A 19,443-nucleotide genomic window follows, 5' to 3' on the forward strand; every position below is an offset into this window, starting at 1 on the left:
CATGATCTCATGGTTGGTGAGTTTGAGCCCCGCGTTGGACTCTGTGCTGACAGTGCAGAGCCTGCTTGAGATTCTCTCTCGGCCTCTCTCTCTGCCCCTCCTCTGATTGCTCTCTCTCTCTCTTTCAAAATAAATAAATAAACTTAAAAAATCAATTTAACAGTAACTATTAGACACATCATTACTGAAAGATGAATTTAATTCTGCTTTGTCAGAAGCTAATCAAAGCTACTTCATTCACGTGGGGTCCTCTCAGCTGCCACCTCTTCTCTCTGGACAGATTTGTGCTTCTTACTAAAGCTGGGAATCCTATGTTACATAGGGATTGGTTTGGGACCATCCTTGTGCAACTTTGATGATCTACTAGAAACCTGAGAGCCAGTGCACATGCATGAGACATATATGCAAGGGTATTTTAATGTATGTAAATCTTCACATGCTCCATAATGTTGCATTTATAATGTATAGTTTAAATTAGAAACAAATATAAGAAGGAAGCCATTTCAGAGATTCAAGTTTTTGAAAGGCAAAAGTACTATACAAGTGGAAAAGGCAAACAGCTTTTTCATTCTCTGCTGTATTGGAACAAAGTCATCAGGTAACATGGCTTTAGAAAAGCTCTGTTGAAGATACATTTGGAAATGAGGTTGCCATGGCAACTGTCTCTGAGGCAACAAAATCCCCCTAGAGCTTTCAGAGAACCCCTAACTTCTTTGAACTTGGTTCTCAAGAAGAGCTTAATTTCATTTCATTTTAATATGAACTGCTTTTCTCTGTTTGTAACTTTTACACAATGGGATTAAGAACAAGGACTGGGACTCACTGGAGTTACTTTGGGATGTGTTAATTCTAAGTGTAAATCAAAAGATGTGTGTGCACACACTCACAAACGTACACAGGCATGTGCACAGCAGTTTTAGTAGAACTTTCCTGGAGGAAGAGGAACTTCTGCCTTTGTATTTTGACTTCATAACTTCCCTAACAGGACTTTTGTCATTAACCCAGGCCCCAAAACCTATTTAATCCATTGGCACACTGAAGCTCAAATTTCCCCAGATCAAGATTTCTTTCTTGGGTATGAAATCTGTCTTCCTTATTATTATAAGGGCCCCTGGTAAGGGGTGTTGAGCGCAAGTTGACACACAAAGCTTTATTAGTCTCTGTATGAGTGAAATCACTTCCCGAGAACTATTTTGACAATGTGTGCAGTAGTGGTAGTAGCCAGCAGTGGTGTCTGGAGACAAAATTGGGTGTTTTCAGTAACATACAGCAAGTACTTTGTGTTTGCTTAAGAAGCCCAGCAAGGTCCCTGACCGCTATGAAGTTTCGAGTTGGATAGATTAGAATTTGACTCAAGATTTTTGGAACCTACAAGCTGTGTGTATTCCTCACTTTTAAAGTGGATATTTATAGGTCTAATATACAAAGCTGTTGTGAGGAATAAAGAGGTAAAATTCTTTGTGCATTGCTTTGGACCCTTCATACGAGGGTAGTGGGTTGATATGGTGTTTGGTACACAGTAAGGGCTTAAAACAGGGTTGCAATTAGCATTTTTCCCATGATGCTTTGCTATAATTAATAGCTTAAAAAGATGTAATCACAATGAAAAAAGGTAACCACAGGTCTTTAAAAGCCACATCAAGCATTACCAAGGGGGGTAAACAAACATTTCTTCTTCCTTTGGGAAGTGGGTCTCTGGAGCAGTGATCCTGAGGGAGTCTCTGTAACTACGTCACTGAGATTAGTCTCTTGTTATCCGTGGGCATTTGGAAAGGATGCTGTCTCATCCCTGGAATTTGGACAAGAGACTTGCAGCAAAGCCACAATCAAAGATCAAGTTCTTCAGCGCAGCAAGATAAATTAGAGGTTTCGCTCCTCAAAGTAGAGAAGCAGAAGCAGAGGGTCTGAGCTCTGGGTTGTCACTTGCTTTTCATCGGGGCCAGTTGAGTCTCCATGAGAGAGATGGATGAGAGCCAGTGGAGAACAGCACTGTGACTCCAAGCAGAGGAGGGTGAGTGCCTGCCTGCCCTGGTCTGTCCTCTAGCAGAGTGGGTAAAAGCTCAAAGCCCAGGAGCCAGACCACCTGAGTTCACCTCCTGCTGTAACTTAGTAGCATCAGGACTTGTGCAAGTCACTTAGGTCCAGTGTCCTCATCTGCGAAATGGGGATCCTCATAATGCCACACAACATTTAGAACAGTGCCAGTAAATGCTCCCACTCTTTTCTTCTCCATGTCAGCCCCTTAAATTCCATGGTGTGTGGCTTCTCTGTCTCAGTGACTCTTCTTTTTCCCTTACAGACTCTCTTAGAGGAGAATGGCTGCAGATAATGCCTCCTCTGTGACAGAGTTTATCCTCGCAGGCTTAACAGATGAGCCAGAACTCCAGATGCCCCTCTTCTTCCTGTTTCTAGGTTTCTACATGGTCACTGTGGTGGGGAACCTGGGCCTGATAACCCTGATTGGGCTGAATTCTCACCTTCATATTCCCATGTACTTTTTCCTCTTCAACTTGTCCTTCATAGATTTTAGTTTCTCTACTGCCATCATCCCCAAAATGCTAATGAGTTTTGTCTCCAAGAAGAACATCATTTCCTATGCAGGGTGTATGACTCAGCTCTTTTTCTTTTGCTTTTTTGTCTTTTCTGAATCCTACATCCTGTCAGCGATGGCATATGACCGCTATGTCGCCATCTGTAAACCACTGCTGTACATGGTCACTGTGTCTTCTCAGGTGTGTTTACTCCTTTTACTGGGTGTCTATGGGATGGGGATTTTGGGAGCTGTGGCCCATACAGGAAATATATTATTTCTGACATTTTGTTCTGACAACCTTGTTAATCACTATATGTGTGACATCCTTCCCCTCCTTGAGCTCTCTTGCAACAGCTCTTACATAAATGTACTAATTGTCTTTATTGTTGTGACCATTGGCATTGGGGTGCCCATTGTTGCCATTTTTATATCTTATGGTTTCATTATTTCTAGCATTTTCCACATTAGCTCCACTGAAGGCAGGTCCAAGGCCTTCAGTACCTGCAGTTCTCACATAATTGCAGTTTCTCTTTTCTTTGGATCAGGAGCTTTTATGTACCTCAAGCCACCTTCTATTTTACCCCTTGACCAGGGGAAAGTGTCTTCCTTGTTCTACACCATTGTTGTGCCAATGTTCAACCCATTAATCTACAGTCTGAGGAATAAGGATGTCAAAGTTGCCCTGAGGAAAACCGTGGGCAGAATAACCTTCTCTTGAAAAAAATATTAGAAATTTAGATAAGTGATCCAAGGATTTTTTTTTTAATTGGAGTGTTTTTATTACTATTGTTATGATTACTTTTTTCATTGAGGACTCTAAGCACCAGTGCTTTCTTTCTGTACTATATGGTAGAGGAAATTTTAACGTTTTTTTCCCCAATGGATTGATTCTCCCTTACCCTAATCCCCCAATTTTTCCTTCTTTATTTTATGAAAAATAATTGCTGCAATTACAGAGTATTCAACACTGAGTGGGGCTTAGGAATCATTCGGTCTAGTGCCTTTTTATAATACATTGCACTTTGCAGAGTCAGAAATGTTTGTATGTTGCGCAAGAACATAAAAGTATCTGGAACTGAAATCGTTGCTTGAATCCCGATCCAGTTTGTTTTTCCCTTTGCCATGTTTTCTTCCCTCATCTTTTTCTTGGAAGATTTCATTTCTCATGTTGGTTGACCTAGCACATTTAAATTATGAATATATTCACAGTAATTTCATGCTACTTTTCACAGGATAATTTTAATATATCACATTTTGCAAGAGAGTAGGAGGTGAAAAATTTTGTTGAGTTGGTCTTGGCAAAATGACAAGATCAGTGTTTGATGAATTTTGCAGTGTGTAAGTGGAAAGTATGTTAGATTTCAGAGAGAGGCAAGTATGGTGACCAATGACTTGGTGGGTGGAGCCCTACGGACATAGTTTAGTGAATTAAAACTTCCAGAAGAGAGAAACTTATTTTTATGGGGTGTAAAGACGTGTGGTAGAGGAGTCATATATTATTTCAAGACTAACAGAGAAGGAATTTGGAGTCTTATTTCAAGGGTTACCTTGGCTGTGGTCCAAAATAACTGGGTGCTGCACTATCCGAAATGGTAGTCACTAGTGATATATGGTATTGAGCATTGAAACTGAGACATACTATAAGTGTGTAATGTAAAGTACATGTAATTGTACAATGTAATTGTAAAGTACACACTGGATCTTTGAAGGAGTAATATGAAAAACTGTAAAATATCTCATTGCAACTTTTTATGTTGATTACATGTAGAAGTAACATTTTGGATATATTACATTAAATAAAATATATTATTAAAATAAATTTACCTGTTTAGCTTTTTTAAATGTGTCTACTAGGGGCTGAGAATTACAAATGTGGCTTAAATTATATTTTTAGTAAATGACACTGGTCTGGAGGATATAACAGAGCACCAGGTAGCTGTGCGGACACATTTAGTTATGAAGGCAGCACCAACCTGTTGCTTATTAGGAGAGGCAAGTGCTATTGAATTTTCAGTCATTGTAGATAGCCATCATATTCTAATAATGGGGCACATGGGGAAGGGATGGTGATCTCAGGATAAGTTCATAAATCCACAGTATTATGTAATGAGAAATATAGCATTATATAAAAAATCAAAGGAACAATTTGTGTGTGTGTGCGTGTGTGTGTGTGTGTGCGCGTGTGTGTGTGTAAACTCACCATTAGTGGTAAGATTTCTTTGGGAAGTAATGAGAAGTGCCATGCTGGGGAAATATTTTTATTTATGAACTTTTCCTTAGGAAAGTTCTATTCCAGTGAGAAATAAGGGAAGTGTGGATAAATGTTTAGTTTTGCCTTTTGATTCTGGTCAGTGTTGCTGCAAAGAAAATAAGAAACACGTGGGGAGAATTATACTTTAGATGAGACTAAATAGATACCTGAATTCAGGGAACCTAGAATTTAGGCATGGGGTGGTGTAATAGATATGTATTGGGTATGCGGCACAATGTAGGTAATGAAAGAAAACAGACACCTTCCTTTAAAATTTTTTGTAGTCTAACTTTCATATAGCAAAGTATGCAGATCTTAAGTGTATAGCTCATTGAATTTTTGCATATGTATATGTAACCACAGACTAGATAATGATGTAAAACATTTCCATCCACTTTAGAAGGCTTCCTTTTGCTCCTTTCCAGTAAATACTACCTGCCCTCAAATCCCACCCCCCTACCCAGAGTTTATCCACTCTCCTGACTTTTATTATCATAGATTAGTTTTGCCTATGTTTGAACTTCACATAAACACATACTCTGTTGTTTCTGGCTTCTTTATCTCAGCATAATAATGACTGTGATACTCATCTATAGTGTTGCATATACAGATATATATACTTTTTATTGTTATGTGGTATTCCATTATGTGAATATACAACTATTTAGCCTGTTAATTGAACTGGTCAAGTTTCAGACCTATTGGTTTTGTTTTAATTTATTTTTTAAATTTACATCTAAGTTAGTTAGCATATAGTGCAACAATGATTTCAGAAGTAGATTCCTTAATGCCCCTTACCCATTTAGCCCATCCCCTCTCCCACAACCGCTCTGGTAACCCTGTTTGTTCTCCATATTTAAGAATCTTTTATGTTGTGTCCCCCTCCCTGTTTTTATGTTATTTTTTCTTCCCTTCCCTTATGTTCATCTGTTTTGTCTCTTAAAGTCCTCATATGAATGAAGTCATATGATACTTGTCTTTCTCTGACTAATTTCACTTAGCATAATACCCTTTAGTTCCATCCACGTAGTTGCAAATGGCAAGATTTCATTCTTTTTGATTGCTGAGTAATAGTCCATTGTATATGTCTGTCTATCTATCTATGTATCTATCTATTTATCTATCTATCCCACATCTTCTTTATCTACTCATCCATCAATTTTAGCCCTATTGTTAATAAAGCTTCTACAAAAATTTTTAAACATGGATTTTTAAAGTTTATTTATTTATTTTGAGAGAGAGAGAGAGAGAGAGAGAGAGAGAGAGTGCAGGGGAGGTGCAAGAGAGAGAGGGAAAGAGAGAATCTCAAGCAGGCTCCATGTTGTCAGCGTGGAGCCTGACACAGGGCTTGATCCTACTAACTGTGAGATCATGACCTGGGCTGAAATCAGGAGTCAGATGCTCAAGACTGAGTCACCCAGGCACCCCTGAACATGCATTTTGATTGAAGTATGCAAACATTTCTTTTGGATATACACTTAGATGTGGATTTTCTGGATAATAGAGTAGGTCTATATTTAGCTTTTATAAATACTGCTAAAGTGTTTTAAAAAACATTTGAGTCAGTTGGCACTGCTGGCAACAATGTCTGAGAGTTCCAGTTGCTCCACATCCTTATTAACACTTAGTATTTGCATTTTACCCATTCTGGTGTGTGTAAGAAAATGCCTTTTAATTTTTATTTTCCTGATGTCAAGCACCTTTTAATACGTGTATTGGCTGTTTGGATATCTTAAAAATTTTTTTAATGTTTATTTATTTTTGAGAGAGGGAGAGAGAGAGCGAGCATGAGCAGGGGAGGGGCAGAGAGAGAGAGAGAGAGAGAGAGAGAGAGAGGGAGATGCAGAATCTAAAGCAGGCTCCAGGCTCTGTGCTGACAGTGCAAAGCCCAATACAGGGCTTGAGACCATGAACCGTGAGATCATGACGACCTGAGCCGAAGTCAAATGCTTAATGGACTGAGCCACCCAGGCATCCCTGGATATCTAAAAACCATGGGAAAACCATGAAGAAATTACCCAAATCTTTTGGTCATTTGAAAACTAGTGTTGTTAGCTGCTTTCCTATTGACTTGAAGGAATTAAAATTCTACATTTAAATACTTATATGTGTAAGTGTATAAATGTATGTGTACTATGTATATGTGCATGTACGAGTATTATGTCAGTAATACATACATATATAATGCATACACACATCTGTATGTCAATCTATCTCTCTATGTCTCTCGTCTCCAAAACTATGCCTTGCTTATTCTAAATGATATCTTTTGATAGTGGATTTTTTTTTTTAATTTTAATGTTTATTTTTGAGAGAGACAGAGCATGAGTGGAGGAGGGGCAGAGAGAGAGGTAGACACAGAACCTGAAGCAGGTTCCAGGCTCTGAGCTGTCAGCACAGAGACCGACATGGAGCTCAAACCCACGAACCCCCAAGATCATGACCTGAGCTGAAGTTGGACGCTTAACTGACTGAGCCACCCAGGTGCCCCAATAGTGGATGTTCTTAATTTTGATGAAGTTTGATTTATCAGTTTTGCCTTTTATGGTTAGTTCTGTGTCCTGTTTAAGAGATAGTTTACTGTTCTTCTTGAGGTCAGAAGAAGAGTGATGTGAAAGGGTGTGAGTGAGAAAGAAGACATAATAGACCTGTGGCATCCTAGCCCTGTGAAAATTTTGGGTCTCCTGATCTTCTGGCTCCACCCCACAGAGACAGAATGTGAACTGGGTTTTAGGCTCTGAGCTGTCAGCACAGAGTCCAGCACAGGGCTTGAACTCACAAACCCGTGAGATTGTGACCTGAGGCGAAGTGGGACACTTAACTGACTGAGCCACTCAGGTGTCCTCCCCCCCCAATTTTTTTATGTTTATTTTATTTTTGAGAGGGGGGAGGGGCAGAGAGAGCCAGAGACACAGAATCTGAAGCAGGCTCTAAGTTCTGAGCTGTCAACACAGAGCCCAACGTGGGATTCAAAGTCAAGAGCCACCGGATCATTACCTGAGTCAAAGTCAGATGCTTAGCCAACTAAGCCAACCAGGTGCCCCATGTTTTAACTTTTTAAGAAAGTGCCAGACTGTTTTCCAAAGTGGTTGTACCATTATACACTTTCACCAGTAGTGTTTGAAATTTTCAGTCCTCCATATCCTCACTAACACTTGGCATGGTCCACTTTTTAACTGAAGACATTTTAGCAGGTGTATAGGGGTGTCTCATGGTAGTTTTAATGTTTATTTATTTATTTTTGAAAGAGAGATAGAGAGGAAGAGAGAGAGGGAGACAGAGCATCCCAAGCAGGATCTGTGCCGTCAGAGCAGAGCCTGACCTGGGGCACATAGTGGTTTTAATTTTCATCTTCCTAGTAACTAATGATGATGAGTATCTTTCTATGTTATCATTTGTCATCCATATATCTTTGTGTGTGTGTGTGTGTGTGTGTGTGTGTGTGTGTGTGAAATGTCTATCCCACCTATTTGCCCATTTTAAAGTAGGCTGTTTATTTCTTGTTACTGAGATCTCAAGGGTCTTTATATATCCTGAATTCAAGTCCTTTACTAAATATGAGATTTTTAAATAGTCCATGGCTTATGTTTTCATTCTATTAACAGATCTTAATGTTCATGAAGTCCACCTCATCATTTTTTTCTTTTGTGAACTGTAGCTTTGTTGTCGTATTCAAGAACTTGTTGCTTAAAAAAAGATAAGAACCCCCCCCCGCCAAATCATAAGGATTTTCTCCCATATTTTATTCTGGAAGTTTTATGGGTTTTCACATTTGGGTCTATAGTCCGTGGAGTTATTTTTTATATACAGTTGAGTTGTGGATCAAAGTGGTTTTTTGGTGTGTGTGTGTTTTTGCACATCTGTGTCCAGCGACTGTTCTTCTACTTTTGTTAAAAATCAATTGTTTCTGTTTTTTACATTCTGTTCCCTTTGTCTGCTTGTCTATCTTGATGTCAATACCACACAGTTTTGATTACTGTAACTTTATAATAATTCTTAAAATGAGTCCGTATAAGTCCTCTAACTTCATTCACCTTTTTCAAAGTTATTTTGGTTTTTTAGGTCCTTTGAGTTTTCATATGAATGTTAGGATCAGTTTGTAAATTCCCACAAAATAACCTTCTGAGATTTTGATTGGGATTTTATTGAATCTGTGAATCTTTTTGGGAGAATTACCATTTGTTTTCCCTTTAGCAATAAATGGGAATGTCTACTTTCTTTTGTCTCTCCAACATAGTACATTCTCAAAAATTTCAATTTTTCCAACCTAAAAGATTAGAAACAATTTTCAAGTATAGTTAGAGTGAGCATTTCTCTACTAATGAGAAACATTAGAGGTATTTTCATATATTTAATGGCTGTTGGTATTACATCACACCTTCCTCACTTTTCTGCTGGATTTTGGTCTCAATTTTTAGAAGGACTACATATTATGCATATTAGCTTTTTGTTTGGGCTATAAGGTGCATACATTTTCCTCTCATTTTGTGATTTGGCTTTTCCTTATGATATAAAATTTAAAAATTCATGTTCTTAATCTTTTGTTTTATATATTTTAGTCATATTTAGAAATGCTTTCTTTCCTCTAGGGTTATAAAGAAATTCACTCTTTTTTTGTTTTTCAAAATGTTTGTATGATTTCATTTTTTTACATTTGGATGTCTGATCTTTTTACAAATTGTACCAGTATATGGTGTGAGGAATGGATCCAAATTTATCTTTTTCCATATGGCTATCCAGTTGTTCTATCGCCATTTATAAAAAAAAAAAGTCCATCTTTTCCCTGCTGAGCTGAGCTGCTGCCTTAATTTCATAGGCACTTGAGTTATTTCTGTGTTTTCTATTCTGTTCTATTTGTCTGCTAGTCTAGTCATGAGCCAATACCACACTGCTTTAATTATAGGAGCTTCATAATGTTTTCATATCTTGAATGTAATTTCCCACATATTGTTATTCCTTTTTAGGGTTTTCCTGGTTATTCATTTTTTAACCATAATGTTTGTAATCTATGAAGGTCCAAAAAGAAAAAACAAAACAACAGAACACAACACAAAACAAAACAAGCCTCAGGGCATGTTTAGTGATTGCATCCTAAACTTCTTATAAGTAAACTTAGGGAGAATTGGCATCTTTGAATCTTGAGACTTCCAACATGAAGTATAGTATGTCTTCCTATTTTCTTTTAGGTCTACTTTAGTATCTTTTAGGAGTGTTTCATAATTTTCCTCATCTATGTTTTTCACCTTTCTTATTAGATTTATGGTTGGGAATTTTATTGTATTTTATTTTTGCTGTATTTTTGCTGCTATCTTTCATTATATCTTCTGATTATTATTTGCATATATGAATTCTATTGAATTCTATGCTAATTTTATACTTTGCAATATAACTTATTTTTGTATAAGTTTTCCCATGGATTCTTTCAGGTTTTGCAAAATGTAATAAAATCTTCTATAAATAGAGATAATTTTACCTGTTTTCTTCTGGTTATTATGCCTCCTATCCCTTTCCCATTTATAATTGCATTTTCTAATACCGTTAATACAGTGTTAAGTAACAGTTGAGACTGTAGGCATCTCAGATTAACTTCTGCTTCTAATTAGGAAAGCCTCTAGAGTTTTCAAATTAAATTGTTGGCATTTTATATATTTATTTTACACATTTTATCATCTGAAAGAAGCATCTGTCAGGGGGCACCTGCTTGCCTTGGTAAACCATGTGACTCTTGATCTCAAAGTCCTGAGTTGAAGCCCCACACTGAGTGTGAAGCTTATTTTAAAAAAAAAAAGACAGTATCCATCATTCCCTGATTCAAATAAGTATTTTAAAAGTATGAATAGATATTGAACTTTGTCAACTTTTTTTCATTTTTTGGGATTTTATTTCCTCAAAATTTCATCTTACATATTTAATCTCTCCACCTCTACAGACTCTTCTATTTCTAAGCATATCCAAACCTGCTTAAAATTTTTTATTTAAAAATTTCCTTTGATCCTCTTTTTCTCTCCCCCCTTTTCTGTCCACAATTAGAAAGAGTAACAAGTGCTTCTTCTCCATAGTCACAATCTCAATGCTAATTTTTGGTTATGTTATATATGCAATTTCTTGCCCATGTCTCTCTCTGTACTCCAGTGTCAGAGGGTAACACCCTGTTCAGAGGCATTTGTATTGCAAAACCTGACTTTTCCATGTCAATGAGGACTTCATGTATGATTTTCAGAGCATCCTTGAACCCTGGGTTCAGTTCCTGTTTATGTGTCTTGATTACTGTCCTGAAATTTAGGTATGAGATCACCAGGAGGAAGGAGTCACTCTGTCTGACATGAATTTGAAGGTGTTATGTCTACTCCAATTTTTCAGTGGGTGAGAAGTTTCAGTTATGCAAGATGCATAGCTTAGATATCTGTTGTAAAACACAGCACTTCTAGTTAACTGTACTGTATTGTACACTTACAAACTTGTAACAAGGGTAGATCTCGTGTTAAGTGACCTTACCACTGCTGCCCCCCCACCCCCCCAACAAAAACAACAACTAAGAGACAGAAACAAGGAACATAATAAACTTCACTATATTCCATGTCATTTTGATGAGAAAGTATACAGCATTTTTAAAGAAAATAAATTTTAGAAAAAAATTGCACCATCATTTAATTAACACCATGTTTTAGAGGAAACTTGTTACAGCAACTGAGTATAATTGAGTTTCTATATTCTTTTTCAAATGCAGAAATTATGGAATTATGGAATAATTATTGAATAAAAGTATGAATCATTCATATAGTGAACTTATGCCTTAGCCAAAATAATAGAGAACAGTACTCTGATTCTTGGCCTTCAAAAGTGAGGTATCTTTAGAAAAATATCACGATGGTTATTTGTCATTCTTCCCTGCTGTGTCTTCATGGCATATTACAGTTTCCGCAGAACCAGTGGTAACACAGCATTTCCTTCTTTCTCTCCATGCACAGGCTTAAAGCCCTTTTGGGGAAGCTTCCATTTTTATTTGATAGCTTTGAAGATTTTTAGATAATTTTACTGAAAAAGGCACTGTGATGAGTGCTTTGCCATGTTGAGTGAGTTAGGACCCTAACCAATTGCCAGGTCCACAGATTGTGTTACTGAAACCTGCCATCATTACAGAGGGATTCCCAGCTAGAGTCAACCCTTTACATGTCTCTGGAAAGAGGGGTTCCTGCTTCACATTCTTGGGGGTGTGTGTGTGAAATGCTATGCAGAAGTAAAAAATGTGCTCTATTTGTGAAAACTACAGTTTCTTGTTTATTACAGAAACTCCTCCTAGGACAATACCCGAGGAAACTTCTTTGGGTTTCCAGTCAGATCTCGATACAGATACATGCAAAAGAAATCCCCTTTTAAATATCATGTAAATGGCACTGTGGCCATGGACAGATGATGTTTCCTTTCTTTGACTGGAGAGGAGAATCTGAGCCTGGCCTTGATCTGAAATCACGATCTTTGGTTCAGAATTGATTTCAGGATAATGCAACCTTTTATTTTCTCACCATTACAGGAAAAGTATGTATGCTTAGGGCACCCTTCTTCTTGTGCCACCCAAGCCATTTTCCCTCTATGAAGTGGGAGAGCAGAGACCGTAAAACTCTGTACTGCTGACACTACGCTGGACAAGGGAGGGTGGCTGTGTTGCAGCCTCCAAGTCTCTTTTTGTCCTTCTCTCTAACATGGGGATATGAAAACTAATTTGGTTCTGGGGTAGGGATGATTGAAGCAATGGAGGCAGAGATGATGTCTCTAGGTCTCTTTACAGTTCTCATTCCTTATTCAAGATAGGGTTCCTGAACCTGGGAAACTGTGGAACCTCTCTGAGATGCTGCTTCCCTGTCTTTGCTGGGAGGACTGGGTTCCCAGTGCATGCCTTAGTCCAGCTTGGATTACTAGCCTCCTTGAGCTGCTGACTATGTTGGGGTCTTTTTCAAACATGGGAGTATTTTTGTAAGCATAGGAAGAGACAAGAGATAGGCATTCCTACTGTGCTCACCTTTCCTGTGTTAAAACTAGTCCTTCTGCCATTAGAGCAAAGAGAATTCTCATGTCTGAGCCATGGAATCTGTGTGGCTTAGAAAGAGGTTCTTCCCTCCTACCTTCAGAGATGACTTCTCCAAAGAGCATGGCTATGGGAAATGTCTCAACAGTGACTACTTTTTTTTTCCTGTTTGTTTCACAAATGGACAAGAGATCCATCCTATGCTCTTCTCCTTATTGTTACAGCATGGTCATTGTAACAGGGCTGAATTCTTTCCTTAACATCCTCATGAGCTTACCTTCTTAAACCTCTCCTGCTCCTTTGTCATTTCACTTAAAATGATAATGCAATTTATATCAGAGACCATCATCATTAACTTGAAATGCAACATTCCACTCTTCCCTTTTGATTTTCTGTTGTTTAGTGACTACTACTTGGTTGTTAGCTACTATTTTATTACTTGTGGCCTGGGGTCACTATGGGATGTGTCCCTCTGGTCTGTTCTCTGCTGCAGCACGGTTTGCATTAGGATAGATATTGGTGGTGTCATGGCCCAGTTAGTGGTAATGGTCAGTCTGTTTTTCTGCAACCACAACACCATCAAATTGCATGTGCTTCTCACCTCTTCTCACTAAACTCCTCTTTATCAGCACCTGTTTTTATTAATGGTTATTTATTCATTTACTTTGATAGAGATAGATGGGGGGAGAGAGAGAGAGAGAGAGAGAGAGAGAGAGAGAGAGAACGAATAAGCAGGGGAGGGGCAGAGAGAGAGGGAGAGAGAAAAATCCCAAGCAGGCTCTGTGCTGTCAGTGGCAGAGCCTGATGTGGGGCTTGATATCACAAACTGTGAAATCATGACCTGAGCCAAAATCAAGAGCCAGATGCTTAACAGACTGAGCCACGCAGGTACCCCAGCACCTGTCTTATAAGCCGGTAGATTTTGTAGTCATAAGCATTATGACTGATAATCTTAGTCTGTTATATACTCATCTTAATCTGTTATATACTCATCAACTTCCATTTCCTCTCTTCTGACGCAGATATAAAAGCTGATTCTTTTTCCTTGGATCAGGGAAATGCTTGTACCTCAGTCTATCTCCTGGGACCAGAAGCTACAGGAGTGATTCTCAAATTTAAACATGTATCTGAATTACTTGGAGGCGTTGTTGAAATGCAGATTCCAGGACCTACCCACGGAACTTCTGATTCAGTAGGTCTGGGATAGGACTCTAGAATTTTCATTCCTAAGGAGTTCCAAGGCGATGCTGCTACTGCTGCTCTGAGAACCAACCACTGAGAACCACTGGGCTACACTATTATCTTTTACAGCAAAGTAGCCATGCTGAACTATCTACTCAGTTCCTAGTTTTCTGACATGAAAACTCTGATATATTTCCATTGAGTTGGAGACATACTGATACATGACATACTGATATATCAAGGTGCATTTTTTTCAATTTTTTTTTTTCAGAATACATTCTGAATTCCAAACATTACCCTACTAACAAGTGATGGTTTTTAATTTTCCCTCAAATGTTTTTCTCTTCCCCTTTCCTTTGTTTGCATACTTCTCCCATAATCTTCATTTGGTTTCCTTCCCCTCCATCTTGGAGTGGGTTTCCCACAAGACCCTGAGATGAATATTCATGTGGAAGAGATTTGTCAGCAAGCATTCCCATGTAAATCCAGCGGAGAATGCAGAAATGAGACAGAAGAAGACTGAGAAAATGTGTGATATCAAGCAAACTATGATGATGGGCAACCTTGGTCAAGGCTGTATGGAGTCCTTGAAGACATTGTGGGTCATGACTCAGAATCATCCTGAGCAGGGTCAGGCATCTGGAGTATTTATATCCTGACACATATCAGTCTTGGGTTCAGGGGTACTCCAAGGATTTAACTTTCCTGGCACTCCGGGCTCTCCTGTGCAAGGGAAGCTCTGTCATCCTGAGTGTAGTTCTCTGGCAAATAAAAGCAGGTGCTAGCTGTTGGGAGTTAGTGAAGGCATACTTGAAGCTGGCACGCATCACAATGAGAACAGGATCCGAGAGGATGTGGGTGAAGCACTAACAAGTATTTAGTACACCTCCCAACTGGCAGAGGTATTTCTATGTTACTGATGTGACATTAAGGAGGGAAACGTTGCATCTGAATTGGCCATTTGTCATTTCTCTCCTGAGCTTTCTTCCTTTGGGAAATATTTTCTGCTCTTGATAGATAATCATGAACAGAATCCATAACACAGCATCTTTGTCTTTATCCTTAAACTCAATGTGAGTGAAATTTTGGTTTTGCTCATTGTGAATAAATGATTCCCTCTTATAATGGAAGGGAAGAAGTATTTTTGCTGTTAGTGGCATCCTCACTTCTTCTGTCCATATTCTTCCCAGGTACTTAAAGCTGGAGCCACTGATTCCTTCTCACTTACCCTGGTATTCCTGTTCTGACAAAAACTGGCAGTTCTCCAATAGCCCTCAACCTCCTGGAAGATATTGGCAACTTCTTGCTCTCCTGGCTAGTGTCCCTGAACATGCTTTGGAAACAGGCATATTCCAACATTCCATTATTTCTGACCATTTAGGCCTCATTTTTAGGGCTTCATATCTGCCTATGCTGGATATTTTCGTTTTGCTCCTGTATGTCTATTCTCTATGCTTATCCAGCCTGCTGTCTTCCTAGGTGTCTAACTGATATGGATCACATTAGCAGACTTTCTTGCTCTCTCTCATTAGCAAGCAGTGTGGGAAAGTAGAGTGAGGACAAAGTATGTATTCCTCTGGCCTCCTTTCTGTGGGAGCGCTATGGGTTGCATCCATCTACCAAGAGTCACACTGAGGTCAAGTGGCTCTTCTTACACAGCTCACTCTCCTTGTCGCTAATTCAGACCTGGAAATGGTAATAATGCCCAACTTATAGTCCTGGGTGCTGCACAGTCTCTTCTGGTTTTCCTATATTCCATGCGTACTTTGGAAATAGCTCCTGTTGTCTCTACCTAACCAAATTGCATGGGCTTGCTCTTCCCTTCACATCTTGTGGGCTCAGAGGGTCTAGTTGATGGGCTATAGAATTAGTTTTTTAAAACCTCATCTGGTCATCCCTAATCCACTCCACCAGCCCACAGGACAGAGTCACAAAGGAAAGCCAAAGCAGTAACACATCTTTCTGTCCCTCTTTCTTCACACAAATAACGGCAGAGTCGCGTGCCCTGTCCCTTCTCTGAATTCAGGAATATTACTGCATATAGGAAGTGCTGATGAATTGTTCCAAAGCAGTGTCCACACTCTCTTTTCTTGAAGTTACATATGGTTTGCAAAAGCAGCCTCCTCAAATAGCTCCCATTTTGCTTATTTACCTAAAGTTTGCATAGAATAACCTGGGTCCAGGGAAATGGCTGGGCTGAAGGGGAAATAATCTTTGAGAAGTTGTAGTCCTCACAGTTTCTAGTTACTTTTTCAAGATGATTTGAAAAATAAATATTTCAACAGTGAGACAGTTCTGAGCTATATTTATGGAACTTGGGAAGAGAGAATTTAACATATAACTATGCGCATATGTGAGATATGTAATTATATGTTTATTCACAAGAGAGAACCTGGTTTGAGTAGTTGATTCCTCCTCTCTGTAAATGCCCAGTTCTCTCTGGTCCAAAGCAGATGATTCCTCCAAAATGGGTATCTATCTTTCCATGGCCTAGGAGAGTAAAGAATGGGAAGAATCCTTTTCCTTTTTCCATATTCCTGCTCTTCTCTTCCATAAGGAAGTGGAGTGGATCGTTACAGTTGAAATGGGGAGACAGAACTGGGAATGACTGGCTAGTTCCTTTAGGTCTCCCTGTTTTGGACTGCACTGTCCTCTGGACCAATACTTGTCTCCTCTTCCCTAGTAGGGAAAGGCTGATGTATGTTTCCTCTGTGCCTGGATTCATCAAACCTTTTTGGGGAATGCAGTGAGGGAAGGAGAGAATCCCATTGTGACTATGGAGCTAAGCTATATCCTTCAGCTATATCCTTGATCTTTTTTTGAGAGGTTCCTACGTCTCATGTCTCAATCAGTTCTCTACTGAAAGAGCATGGAGTAGAATAAGGGATTATCAACCTTAACAATGCAACAATCTCCTTTCTATACACTCAGTGATTCAGCCCATACCATCACTTGCCTTTGCCCAAATATACAGGGCTTCCAGGTTTTTGTTTTTCTGAGTTGGTCTGCCTGCACTGCTCTCCTCTACCCTCTGCTGTTAACCTATGTATTATTCATGACTTGTTGCAATGTATTTCTAATATGTTATAAACCTAATAACACATTTTCTTAGTAACAGTATGATAGTAACATATAATGGGGCATGATTTTTGAATGAAAATTTAAAGTAAAATAAATTAAAGATATGGCTATTAATCTGTTATAAAAGCAAAAACATGTATACTAAAACATATAATTACTTTTGCATCAAAAACCAACTCTCTAATTTTAAAAAATGGGCAATGAACTACTTCCTGAACTGATTACCTAAAGAAACTGAATAAAGAAGGCCCATGAAAAATAGATATCTATGAATATATATCTATGAATAATACAAAATGAACCTTATGATATTAACCACTTAAAATATAAATGTATGTTATATGTAAAATATTCATTTAACTAACAATAGTGTCATTAGCTTTGGTAACCATAAACAAGAATTTGGAGATGCACTGATGGCCTTTATTATTTTATAAATTTGACTAGAAAATCTGGAATACACACACTCAAGAGACACCTCTGTAGTATGTGAGCCATGTTTATATTTCTTCCATTTTCATTACAACAGCATAACCTAGCATATTATTTTATGAAACACCTATTGTCATAAGATGAAATGGGTAAATAGTTGTATGTTGACACAATGGAATAATACACAGAAACAAATCTCAAAGTATTACCCTACAACAACATATGTGAATCCATTCACTGACATAATGATGAGCAAAATAAACCAAAAAACAAACCACATTAAGTTCAAGAAAAAGCAAACGCAACTTAGAAAGACAGAAATCAGAATATGGTAATATCTTGGGCTGCGGGGGGTCGGGGGTGCTCTTGACTGGAGAGCAGCATGAGGGAACTTTCTGGGATGCCAAACATGATCTATATCTTTACCTGAGTAGTGATTACAAATTGTGTTGAACTTAAGGTCTCTGCACTTTATGTATGATATACATAATATAAGGTGAAGAAAAGCATATGTGTTAGGAACAGATTCTTAAGTATGGAGAACAAACTGATGGCGACCAGAGGGGAGGGGGTGGGTGGATGGGTGAAATGGGTGAGGGGGATTAAGGAGGGCACTTGTGGTGATGAGCCCTCCTTGTGTTGTATGAAAATGTTGAACCACTATATTGTACACCTGAAACTAATATCACACTGTATATTAACTAACTTGAATTTAAGTAAAAACTTAAAAAAAAAACAACCCTGGATTTTTAATAGAGTAACTCAGGGTGTAATGGCCTATGACTCTATTAGATGACACTCCTGAATAATAAAAAAAACTAAATCTAGACACAGTTAAAGAAAAGCAAAACAACTACCTGAAGATGCTGGAAATGAACAGAAGCAGACCTGGTAGGGGGATGAGCATTCACTTGGAGGAGGGAAGAAGGGAGCAATACCAAGTAAGTTCCCATCTTCCTAGCTTTTTTTCCAGCACTAAGTGCAGTCTATATTGTACCCATGTGGAAAAATTCCATCTCTCTGGTGCAAAGAGCCAGATAAGTGAGGCCCAAAAATCTGAAATACTGGGGGGAAATTATGGAAACAAGTGAACCAGATAACTGAGGCCCAAAAATCTGAAATACTGAATAAAAATCTGAAATACTGAATAAAAATCTGAAATACTGGGGGAAATTATGGAAACAAGTGAACCAGAGAAGGTATCCCCAAACTAGATTCACCTGACCCTAAAACATGCATGTGCAGAACAAACTCAAATCAGATCAGATAAGGGCAAACTATGTGAACCGGTATCAGAGATACTGCCCATGAAACAGTGTGCAGCTCAAGTCCAGACAAAAAACATTACCCAATAAAAGAAGGGAAATGAAATGCATTGGGGAAAAAATAACAGAATCCAGAATCTCCACTTAATATTCATAATGTCCAGGATACAAACCAAGATTACTTGATATGGAACTAAGAAAACCTAAAACTTTCTCAAGAAAAAATCAATTATATCAGACTGTAAGATAAACTAGATATTAGAACTAACAGATAAGAATTTTAAAGCAGTTATGCCTATTGTCAATAAGGCAAAACAAAATATGTTTCCAATGAATGAAAATCTTAGACGAGGAGCGATAAATCTCAGCATACAAATAGAAACACTAAAAAAAGAAGTTTTATAATGGAAAAATACAATTTCTGAAATAACAAAATGGATGTACTTAACAAGTAAATGGACATGACAGAAGAAAGAGGAAGTAAACTTGAAGACTGACCAACAGAAATTATCTAAGGTGAAATACAGAAAAAAAGGTTGCGTATTATGGACAGAGTCTCAGAGGCCTGTTAGAATATACCAAATGGTCAAACATATATTTAATTGTAATATTGAAAGGAGAAAAAAGACTAATGGGACACAAAAAATATCTGAAGAAATAACCCTCTAAATGTCCC

The 19,443-nt window shown here is 38.2% G+C and overlaps 1 protein-coding gene across 2 annotated transcripts; it reads left to right on the forward strand.

The window, feature by feature from the left end:
• Positions 1-603: 603 nt before the first annotated feature.
• Positions 604-7,399, forward strand: LOC112866127 (olfactory receptor 8B12-like). Of its 2 annotated transcripts, none has more exons than XM_025929166.2 (2): positions 604-617; positions 2,312-3,251. In XM_025929166.2, the coding sequence occupies exons 1-2, from the start codon at positions 604-606 to the stop codon at positions 3,249-3,251; spliced, it is 954 nt and encodes a 317-aa protein (XP_025784951.2). The 2 variants fall into 2 exon arrangements, with proteins under 2 accessions (XP_025784951.2, XP_086532499.1); XM_086676373.1 differs by lacking the exon at positions 604-617 and adding an exon at positions 7,379-7,399 and having other exon boundaries at positions 2,316-3,227.
• Positions 7,400-19,443: the final 12,044 nt, after the last annotated feature.

Source organism: Puma concolor, chromosome D1, assembly GCF_028749965.1.
Source record: "Puma concolor isolate L17-30 chromosome D1, mPumCon1.1.hap2, whole genome shotgun sequence".
Taxonomy (NCBI): Eukaryota; Metazoa; Chordata; class Mammalia; order Carnivora; family Felidae; genus Puma; species Puma concolor.